The 12,085-nt window shown below is 38.2% G+C and overlaps 1 protein-coding gene across 1 annotated transcript; it reads left to right on the forward strand.

Annotated features, from left to right (window-relative positions):
* Nucleotides 1–143: 143 nt before the first annotated feature.
* Nucleotides 144–12,085, forward strand: LOC308702945 (specifically androgen-regulated gene protein). Its single transcript, XM_081386134.1, has 4 exons — nt 144–234; nt 8,214–8,386; nt 8,928–9,114; nt 9,220–12,085. Exons 2-4 carry the CDS (start codon nt 8,282–8,284, stop codon nt 11,010–11,012), a joined length of 2,085 nt encoding a protein of 694 aa, XP_081242260.1. The 5' UTR covers nt 144–234; nt 8,214–8,281; the 3' UTR covers nt 11,013–12,085.

Consider the following 12,085-nt stretch of genomic DNA (forward strand, 5'->3'; position numbering starts at 1 on the left):
TTTACGTTATATTTTTAGATAATGTTTACGGCACAGTACAAGCCGTGTTTACTGTAAACTGTAGTTTACGCATTGTCTCGGGCGTTCAGCCAATCAGCTGCGGCTTTGTGTGTGACGCATGCGCAGATGAGCTCAGATGAGCTGCGCTGTTGAAGAGTCTCGCGCTTTGACTGGTTTACTTCAGAACAACTGAGAGAGACACGCAGGTGAGCGACTGCACTTCCTGACGGACAGGTAAGACTTTAACTGCCTTTTGACGGCTATTTTCAGACTCTTATAATGACAGCGTGTTGCATATGCCTTAATAGTAAAATAAATAGTCTGAAAACTTCACTATCGCAGCGTAAATTTAGGTGACAGGTTACCTGTGTGTCAATAGCAGTTTTTAATGTCCACTATCATGGCAGCAGGAGTTTATGTGACAGATGTCAAATCCCTGTTCACATACACTTTAAAGACGCTTAATGTATTTATTATAGATATATATTATATGTGTTTGTAAGTGAAATACTTTGTTTCATAATTAAATGTATAGTTAGAACTTAACATTTTGGTTTAATATTGTGTTTAAAAGATCATAACTGCTTAATCTGTTCATTTGGATATTCTTGACTTCTTTTTGTCACACACACACACACACACACACACACACACACACACACACACACACACACACACACACACACACACACACACACATATTTACAACTAAGTTACTACTAAATATTTGTTAATTTTTTATTTGCAAGAATAACTGGAAATTACACTGCTATAATGTACGTCTGCTATAATCAACTCAAACTTTTTCTGGGAAACATTTGCATATTGTAAATCATTTGTGTGATACTTCCAGGATTATCATAAGCCTTTTTTTTTTTTACAAAAGCTCAATTGTTGAATTCGTCTGATGAGGCCAAAAGCATGTTTTATTTAGTGTTCAGAGCACTAGACAGCTGAACAGTCGAGGGCCAATCATAAATCTTTCCATGGTGTCATGTTGTTAAATAGGTGATGTGTATAAATTATGGGAACAGTTTATCTAATTATGCAAACAGAGAGGTCTGCAGCTTTCATGTTTGCTTTGCATGTGGATTTGGATGTGTGTTTATTCTAAGTAAATGATTGGCCAGGACCGGCAGATGACTGGCCTTCATGTCATAGGCCTTAGGGATGCATGATATTGAAGAAAAATGCGTTATGCGATAACTCATTAAATAATGCGATATTCGATATGCGATACGATAATGCTCAAAGTGTGTAAAATAAACTTAAATTATCTTTAAAATATATTTAAAATTATATAACCTACATACGTGTTTCACATTCTTTTGTGACGAAAACATCCCTAAAACTTCTGAAAGTGAACATCAGTGTTTTACTGTAGCGTAAGAAGTGTTATTTTAACATCAGTGTAAACCACAGGGTTCAGGGTTTCAGGTTATCCTACGTTAGGATTATTTAACAACAGAAACTGAATAATCAAATGCAAAAATAAAACACTGCTTAGTCTTCACTGTATGAATTAAATATACTGATTCTTATTAAAGCTACAAAAGTTATTCAGCCAAGAGCAGTGAGTGATTTTGTCTTTGTCTTTTGTTCATGACCCCAGTTATTGCAAGCCGTTGCGATATGCATATCACGATATACATTTGCGATATTCCGATAATTTTGATATATTGTGCAGCATTTCACTTTTTTTCTCTCGTTTTGTCGCATTAAGCTAGTTGAACTTTGTATGATAGTGCAATTATGTAGAAAATCTACGGTGGCCCAGTAGTGCACAACACAACGAAATGTAAAAAGCAAACATAAGTTCACAACACAACGAAATTAAGCCACAACACAACGGAAACAAGCCACAACACAACGGAAAATCCACAACACAACGAAATAAAGCCACAACACAACGGAAAATCTACAACACAACGAAATAAAGCCACAACACAACGGAAATGCTCCCGACCACTAGAGGGCTCTCGGAGCCCAGTAAAGTTAGTTTTCCAAGCCATTGTTCATTAGAGAGTCAGCAGTCTATAAAAATATATCAACACCACGATTAGTTTTAACAGTATGTAGCTAACCATTGTTTATCGACATTTATTAATTCAAAATCACCTACGTGCATTATAGCTGCATATTTATACTCTAGAATGCTTTGACGCGCTACCACAGCGCATTATCCCTGAGGGAACGTCTACCAATTCCTCCAAGTTGTTAAAACGTATAATTTGTTTTAATTAAAATTACTTTTAACATTCAAAAACAGACATGTTCAAAATCCAAAGCTTGATTGTATTTGATAGTAGACTGACTTAATAAGACTTTTATAATGACTTAATAATGACTTTTTTCCAATACCCTTCATGTATTTACAGTAATTAACATTTTTTTTTTTTTAGGAAATTTCTGTAAAAGTTTTTTTTTTCTTTTATCATGTTCCTAGTGACCAGACTGACTTATTATATGTGGAATTGTGCCAATTCCTTCCAATTTCACCAAATGGTTTTTATTTTTATTTATCAAATTATATTATAATAAATTATACGTTTTAACCACTTGGTGGAATTGCCAGACGTTCCCTGACGATCATGCGCTGTGGTAGCGCGTCCAAGCATTCTCGAGTATAAATCAAATACGCAGCTATAATTCATGTAGGTTATTTTGAAGTAATGTTGATATACACTGTTAAAACTTATCGTGGTATTTATATATTAAGACTGCTGACTCTATAGAACAATGACTTGGAAAACTAACTTTACTGGGCTCCGAGAGCCCTCAAGTGGTCGGGAGCATTTCCGTTGTGTTGTGGCTTTATTTCGTTGTGTTGTAGATTTTCCGTTGTGTTGTGGCTTATTTCCGTTGTGTTGTGGCTTTATTTCGTTGTGTTGTGGATTTTTCGTTGTGTTGTGGCTTGTTTCCGTTGTGTTGTGGCTTTATTTCGGTGTGTTGTGGATTTTCCGTTGTGTTGTGGCTTGTTTCCGTTGTGTTGTGGCTTTATTTCGTTGTGTTGTGAACTTATGTTTCCTTTTTACATTTCGTTGTGTTGTGCACTACTGGGCCACCGTAGAAAATCAGTTGTCTGGGACAACTATCAATTACACAGCTCAGCATCATTACGATAAAATATACGACTACAGATTGCTGCGATTGGCCAATCAGAATCGATGCACATAAATTCCAAAAATGCACATACAAAACTTATGCACTCAATTGATATTTTTTTTATCCAATATGAAGACATGCTCTTAAACTACGATGGAAACACATTCACAAATAAATGTCTCAGCAGAGGCTGTGATTGGATAACTGGACTAACCAGCGGACCAATCACATGACAGCATCTCAAATGTTGGTTTTGTCGTTCTGAAATGCCTGAGACAAAGTCATTCATCAGAATGATTTGGTTTAATTTCTCATTTTCTCTCCCAGAAGCGCCTCACACGATTGCGTTCTCACACACTAGCATCCGGACACAAGAGATCACGACAGCGTTTATTGCGTTTCGTCTTTCATCATTTATGATGGAGGAAAAAAGAGCCACAGTGTTTTCCAGATTGCAGCGACCTCCATTTTATCACAGATATTTTGCGTCAATTTCCCTGAAAGTGTTGATTTTGTTCTCTTGAACACGAGAGGGAAATGCTGCTTTGATCAAAAATGTTTTATGTGATATTCAAAGTTTGCACATAAGTTAAATTTGCATCTTTAGATGGAAATACAGCTACTGACCTTTAATCAGTTTCTCTCGTCCACATCACATGCTTATGCTGAAGTTACAATTGGCTGTGAAACATTCAATTAAATTTAAACAAAGGTTGATATTTAGTGGTTCTACTTGGACACTATGTCTTTGTTCCGGCTCGCATTTTATTTTAAGCTGCCACTCCCTGAAATACACACGAACATGTTCATTTTATGAAAACAATAGTGTGTGTGGGCTCAAGGGCAAACCCAATGATACACCGCAGAACCTGATTACTTCATATATTTGAAAGGTTCATTAAGCTCAGTTGTCTCATTATACCTGATTTCACTTGTTTGCATTCTTCATAGTCAAAGTCAAACATTCCCAAGCCCAAAAGGCAAGGAGATTTTGTTAATACGTGAATACATTCGGTGAACATCTGGAATTTGCAGCAGATCCGATCAGGCACAGTGGCATTCCAGTGCGAACGCAGCTTTAGGTGTCGGCCCGAAGCCATCGCTGTTTCTCTCACGGAGTCATGGAGAAGAAGGTGTGTGTCCTCTTAATTACCTCACCTCAACGGGGCAGAGCGGATTGAAATATGCTGAACAACTTGAAAACTTTCACTGAAACAATGGCTGTTATTCACACTTGTTCATGTTTCTCGAGGCACTGCTGTCATTTGTGTTTTACTGTCTCTCATTTGCTCTAGAGTTTCTCGGCAAGTTAATTTTGTTAGGAATGTATAGAAAAATTAAATGTGGGCTCTGTTTCAAAACCTAGTTATCTGTCTAGGGAGCCATTCACATACAGTAGAACGCATTTACATGATATACACTACTGTTCAAAAGTCTGGGGTCAGTAAGAATTAATACTTTTAATCAGCAAGGATGCATTAAACTGATCAAAAGTGACAGTAAAGACATTTTATAAAGATTTCTGTTTCAAATAAATGCTGTTCTTTTGAACTTTCTATTCATCAGAGAAACTTGAAATACAATTCATCACAGTTTCCACAAAAATATTGAGCTGTATATAATTATAATAATTTCTTGAGCAGCAAATCATCAGAATGATTTCTGAAGGATCATGTGACACTGAAGACTGGAGTAATGATTCTGAAAATTCAGCTTTGATCACAGGAATAAATTACATTTTAACATATTTTCATGTAGTGCCTACTGCTATTTTAAATTGTAATAATATTTCACAATATTACAGGGTTTTTTTTTTAGTGAGCTTAGGGCCTATCTCAATTATTTCTGGGGTTGCTTTTTAGAATTTGTTGAAAAGGTATCTTAAAATGCACCATAATTTTGCTGTCTACCTTTTGGAATAACCTTTTCTTCAGAAGTGCTTCCTACACAGGCAGCTCACTATATGGTTTTGTGGTGTGTTAACGTCTCCCAAAGACAGAAGCTTCGCTGCAGATTTCACCCTAAGAGGTTTCGATGACTGTGCTAAAATCAAATGCTTAAAGGGATAGTTCACCCAAAAATGAAAATTAGCCCAGATTTACTCACCCTCAAGTCATCCTAGGTGTATATGACATTCTTCTTTCAGACGAATACAGTCAGAATTATTAAAAAATGTCCTGGCTCTTCCAAGCTTTATAATGACAGTGAATGGCTGTTTCTCTTTTGAAGTTCATAAAAGTGCATCTATCCATCATCTATCCAAGTGCTCCACACGGCTCCGGGGGGTTAATAAAGGCCTTCTGAAGTGAAGCGATGCGTTCGTGTAAGAAAAATATCCATATTTAAAACTTTATAAAGTAAAATAACTAGCTTCCGCCCAAACGAACATATGGATTTGACTTCAGTCTATAACGGAACTTACGCGAGTTATGCGACGTACTGCTGATATTTAAGCTTCGCCAAGATGACCTACGCTACTTATGATGTCACAAGTTTCGTAAGTTGCGCAAGTAGACTGCGTTTGGCCGGAAGCTAGAATTTTACTTTGTAATGTGTTAGAAAATAATATTTTTCTTACACAAACTCATCGCTTCACTTCAAAAGGCCTTTATTACCTCCCCCCCCCCCCCCCCCAAACTTTAAGTTGGCATGAAAAAGCCTAGCCAGAAAGTTTGAAGAAGATTTAAAAGCTTGAAGTTTGAAGGTTTTTAGTTTTAATTAGTTTAATTTTAGTTTAGTAGTTTTAAAAGTTTGAATTTTTAAGGTTTTCAGTTTAGAAATATTACATAGAATGGAAGCTTAAATGAGTCTCAATGGATTAGAAATAGTAATGGAGTTAGAATGGAGTCTAATTGGCCTCTCCATAAAATTTGAATTTTGACAGTTGGAGTTTGGAGTTAGAAAGACAGAAAAAAAGTTTTAAAAGCTTGAAGTTTAAAGCACTTTTATGGACTTGAAAACAGATATGGCCTTTCACTGCCATTATACGTAAAGCTTGGAAGAGCCAGGATATTTTTTAATATAACTCAGACTGTATTCGTCTGAAAGAAGAATGTCATATACACCTAGGATGACTTGAGAGTAAATCATAGGCTAATTTTCATTTTTGGGTGAACTATTCCTTTAAGTAATACTACTTTTAACTGCCCTTCTGCAATATGGGCATGTTGTGTTCTCTGGGCGTTGGCTTTTAGCTGTTTCATTCAGTGTGGTTTTATTCTGAACAGGTGTGTCAAACATGCTTATATTCTTTCGTGTAACAGTGCGCTTGTGTACAGGGTGGATGCAGTTTACCTCCAGATATTTAGTGAACGTCTAGCCATCTGTGCTTAGAGATTCATTGATGAACTAATCGATTCACAGCCTGTGCAAAATGTGCAAATCATTGTCAGCAGGGTTGCCAGGTCTGCGTAACAAAACTATGGATAGCAGGGACAAACAATGCTAAATGCAAACACACAAATGCAACTTTCCATATTATCGTGCATAGTTAGAAATAGGCTTCCTACATCTGATGTCAAAAGCTGTGTGTCCAGTTAAACTACAGTATTTTGGCATAAATGTATCTTCCATTCAGTATAATTTAGTCAAATTATACAGATGCAAACAACGATCGAACAATCGAACCATCGCTAACAAGGACGCTAAATACCGCTGCCTCTTGCTTCAGTAACTACTCGCTAACACATCTCTTGAGGCCAGGGGAGTGAGGTTTACTCACACAGCTCTTACTAGCTAACCTCCATCACATATGACATGCCCTCATCCCCCAAAAACATGAGCAAAACTATGCAAGACGAAATCAAATTCGACCCAGACTATATTAAAGGCACACTATGCAGCTTTCCGTTTTTGTCAAACAGCGACCCCTAGAGTCGCTGTGGAGTACTTGTTGTGAGTTGTGAGATGCCAATCGCCTCCGTGAGTCTGTCTGGCCTCTAATAACTTCATCTGTGAGCTATCCCTATTGTGTATATGTGCAGTGCCGTAAAGCAATTTGTTACATCGCGAGACCTGATATCACGCGATACTTCCTGATGCTGAGGCCGGCGGCCCGCGTGACGACCACCATTCAACCCGAAAAAAGTCATATAACTATTCCAATGACTTCGAAGCTGTTCGGTTAAGATAAAAAAAGTTACTTAGTTCACCTTTAAGTGTTTGTTTGTGAGCTCGAGTCTGTGCTAAACTCTTGACTGCGTCATTTTAACAGTGTATATCACTATTCATATCTGTACAGTGTGACGTTTCAGTCAATCAGTCATTTTTACCAAGATGATCCTGATAGGGGCATTCCCCAACAGAAAAATGCTTTGGCGGTAAAGTGATGTTATGAGATGGGGAATGCCATTGATAAACCATGGCACTGTACTGAAGAAAATTTGGTGTAGGATTTACTTTGAAACTATTTTCACTCAGAAATTGGTAGTAAATTTCACAAATAATTACAAAGAAATGGCAAGTAACCCATTGAATTAAACATGAAATTCAGAAGTAGAAAAACTGATGCGTTGCCTCTGAAATCACATGCTGTTTAGTAGCTACTACATTTGGTTTAAAATTTACTTTGTGACTGTTAAAAAAGTTTATTCTACATAGTATGAATGTATGTAGTATGAATGTAATCCACACGTACTACATCCTCCATGTTGTCACAATGTGATCTACGGAGGCCTCTGCCGTGGCCTCACTGGATAGTAAAGTGTCCATCGGATGCATATGTCGGAAGTAGTAGGAATTTCCGGGTACTTTTCACTAACTGTTTTTCTAGTATTTGGACATACTACTCTGTTGGCGTACTGTTTTCCACATCCTAGTAGGGAATTATTCAATTTTGGAAGCAAAGAAATTTTACAACTTTCACAATTTCTTGTAAAATTTTACAAGAAAACAGTGTTTTCTTGTAAAACATACTCCAACAATCTAAACTTGAAAAATGAAAAAAATAAAAATAAAATGTTTACATTCTGTGTTATTTTCATAGTACAATGGTATTTATGTGATACTCAAAAGTACTTCATCATACATCATCATAGTAGTGTCCAAAATACCATGTCTAAAAAACATATCATTTAATCTGATTATTTATTTGTTTTATATTTTTATAGATTGGTCCTCTATTTGCCATCATTAAACAAAGCTCCCGTGTCACTACCTGACTCGCACTTTTTGTGCGATGCCAAAAAGTGACACCTGGCCCGGGGACGTTGCCATTGAATCTGTGTCTGGTATGGACAGTGCAGAAAGCTGTGATAGTGTGCTCAGCATCAACTCTGGATTTGTGAGTATCAAGACATTTTTTGATTTCTTAGAATATCTTAAAGTGACAGTTCACCCTAAAAATAACACTCACTGACTCATTCGTTCATTCATTGATACTTACACAACCTTCCAGGATCATAGGAATTGAACCTATCCCAGTTTCTACTCACTGACTCACTGACTTCCAAACCTGCTTTTGCAGTTATTTTATCCATGGAATCTTTGAATAGATCTTTTCCATACAATAGTGTTCACATCTGTTATGCTCCGAAAAAGACGAACACACTATAAAAGTACCATAAACGTACTCTATATGATGGATTGAGTATGATACTAAGGCGAGTAAAATTTTTAGTTCTGGGTGAACCATTTCTTTAACCAACATTTGATTTTTTAACATAAGGAACTGTCTATGCTCTTTGTGAATGTTGGCAGATAAAAAGTTGAGTTTCTCCTCAACACAGCATTCATTAATTTACAAAAAATATAATTTTTTATCAATTTTTGCTGAATAAAAGTATTAATTTATTTTAAAAAGCACACTTTTCTTTGTGTGATAGAGTGATGACAGTCTGGAGTACCTTTCTGTTGAGGAGAGAGCATGTCTCATGTTTCTTGAGGAGACCATTGAGTCTCTGGATGTAGAGGAGGACAGCGGATTGTCTAACGACGAGCCTGATGGCCTATCTAATGGACTGGAAGGAAAAACTGCTCATCGCACACCCATCTACCAGAACAATACTGAGGGTAAGCATTACCACTAGAAACATCTAGAGAATATATCCAAACACACGAGGTGGAATAACGTGGTCTGTTTAAACAATGGCTCATACAGTAAATGTTGTTTTTCAGAGCTATCAGCCCATGAGGATCCAACCAAAGTGATAGGAAGAGATCATAAACCTTCTCAGAAGTACCTTGTACAAACTCCATTGCTCCTTGCCAGTGGGAATGCCAAGACAATTAGCAAACCAATGGAGTCATCTCACATAGAAGTACCAGAGGCATTTATTGATGCACCTGATGGGTTCAGATCAAGCCCTAACCATCAACAACCTGGACGGACAGCTTCTGTAAAAGCTGCTTTGGACGTAGCAACTGGTAGACAAAGAATTGGACAATCAAGTGATGTAGTGGACTTGCCACCTTCTTTCATACCTGAACCTCCCGTTAGAACAAGTTTGCCTAGTGACTCTAAAGCCAAAGATGGCATTCATAAGAGTTTGGATGTGAAGTCTCAGCCGAAGCAGCAGGAAGTTTCCTCAGGGGTGCCGCTGGAATTCATTCCTCCACCCTCAGACTTCATGGATGAACCAATGAAGAAGATAAGCCTCACTTATTCGCCACTACCTCCACCTGCTTACGATGGGCCACCAGAATGGATTCCCGAACTCCCCAAAATGGAGCCGCATGTTTCTGGTGGATCCATCAAACCAACCGAAGTGACCAAATCAAGGAGTGCAGACCCAGAAACGTCAAGAGGGCCATTATCCCACAATGAGATCGTAAACCTGCACAAGGAGCCCTCCATGAAGAAAGCATCTCACTTGACACCGATAACGATTGAGCAACATTCTGTGGCAGACAAACCGATGACACCTTCACCATCTTCAGAACATGTTCCTGCTGTGCCAAAAGAGTACGGCGACCCCAAAAGCCCACCAGCTGTGGCGCCCAAACCCAAGAAACTCCCATCTAATATCATCTTCAAAAGCCACAAAGACAGCGGGAGCACGCATTCGTTACTTCTGCAGAGTGAGCGCAATCAGATGGATCCTCAAAAGATCCGAATGGAGGCTTTGAAAAAATTGGGCCTGCTGAAGAACGAAGAGGTTGAAACAGGTCCCAGCGTCTCTCCCTGCCAATCGCCAAAGTTCAAAGCTAAAGCTCGTCCACAGTCTCCAGCACCTGTTGAACCCGTGCAAGAACTACCTAGACTATCTGAAAGTCCCGTACCAGGGGACATGCAACTACGTGCAGATACTCTAAAGCACCAAGACGCTAAAAGCAGGGAAGGTTCTTTTAAGAAGCAACCAGTAAGGTCCTATGAGATCAAATCGGCATCCCTGGAGCGCACAGGACCTGGAATGGTCATTGATCCTGCGCCACAGATGAAAACCCCCGACAGGACCCATGTTGAGTTGTCGCCAGGTCAGTTACGAAAGACTCAAGCTCGAACTCCTTCTGTATCTAGACTATCTGAAAGTCCTGTACCAGGGGACTTGCAACTACGTGCAGATACTCTAAAGCACCAAGAAGCTAAAACCAGGGAAGGTTCTTTGAAGAAGCAACCAGTAAGGTCCTACGAGATCAAATCGGCATCCCTGGAGCGTACAGGACCTGGAATGGTCATTGATCCTGCGCCACAGATGAAAAACCCTGACAGGACCCATGTTGGGTTGTCGCCAGCTCAGTTACGAAAGACTCAAGGTCGAACTCCTTCTGTCGGGAGCGCAAAGGACTTTGGTATTGGCCATCAGGCTGATGATTCAACCAAATCGATCCACGCTGCTGCGGTTCAGCCAGGCAACGATGCCCAAAAGTTGCCCCGCTCCAATGGAATAAGCGTGATGATCTCCCCGCACGGTCAAAATGGCGAGAACCGGCGGGAAGCCTTGAAGAAACTAGGATTACTGCGGGACTAATGGATGGTGCTAATGGCCTTTCTCTGGGAACTTATTTCACAATTTAATCTGGACCGTTGGACAGTTGGTTTTTGGACCGTTGAAAGCATTGAAAGGAAGAATGCTGAAAATGTCTCACATGAAATGGACATAATTTGTGATGCTTTTGGTTTCCACTTGGTGGTTGATTTGCTTCCTTAACTACCTGCTTAAGTAATTAACGCAGTTTATGCACTTTCTTCTGAATTATTTTGTTAAGGCTACGTCCGCATGAATCTGGATAAATTCGAATTTTTGTTTCGAAACGCTGTCCATCCATTCAAAAGTTGATCGTCCACTCTGAGACATCTGAAAACACAGGAATGCTAAAGGAAGATTGTACAACTTAACATATGTTATCTTTTTACCTGCTTTCATAGTGTTATCTCTTAAGTGCGTCACGACTAAATATGTGTTATAGGTTTCAAATTCCTCCATTTTCAACAGCCATACTAAAACTCGAAAATGGCTTTTCAATTTTTTTTTTTTTTTTTTTTTAAAAAGCTCAGTTTTTGCTGGACAAAAACATTGTTTCAGTGTGGTCCAAAATGCAGAGATGCCTCAATTTTCCTCAAAATATGCGTTTTCAGATTCATCCTGATTAATGTGGATGTAGCCTAAGAAAAGGAAATGTAAATGCAATTTATTTTGGCATAGAATTAAGATAATTATAGTTTCCAAATCACTTTCACCTTTTGTATTATGTAAACTAATGTAGTTTGCAGTATTTTCCGCCTAAAAAATTGAATAGAATATTCAATTATTCTATATTCTGATTATTTGTTTTCCAGTGGCTCAAATCTAATCGTTGGTGCATATATTTCTTTGCCGTTCTCTCTTTTTAAATTAAAATAAAACCTGTTATTCTTGTAAAAGAATACGCTCTTCATAAATATTAACACATTAAATTCATAATAACTCACCTATTTATGAGGGTTTCTTGTTAAATAAAGAATCGTATTACACTGAAGATTTCAGACATCTACATTTTGGAGGAATTATGTAAAATATGTAAATATATGATTCACATTAAAGTCCGAGAAACGTTTGGAGTC

Source organism: Scardinius erythrophthalmus (genome assembly GCF_964197995.2).
Source record: "Scardinius erythrophthalmus genome assembly, chromosome: 15".
Taxonomy (NCBI): Eukaryota; Metazoa; Chordata; class Actinopteri; order Cypriniformes; family Leuciscidae; genus Scardinius; species Scardinius erythrophthalmus.

Bases quoted from the DNA above. Each gene is read 5' to 3' on its own strand.
- LOC308702945 (XM_081386134.1), top strand. From the start codon at position 8,282: ATGCCAAAAAGTGACACCTGGCCCGGGGACGTTGCCATTGAATCTGTG. The intron at 8,387-8,927 runs GTGAGTATCAAG...TTTGTGTGATAG, and splicing joins TCAGCATCAACTCTGGATTT to AGTGATGACAGTCTGGAGTA. The intron at 9,115-9,219 runs GTAAGCATTACC...GTTGTTTTTCAG, and splicing joins CTACCAGAACAATACTGAGG to AGCTATCAGCCCATGAGGAT.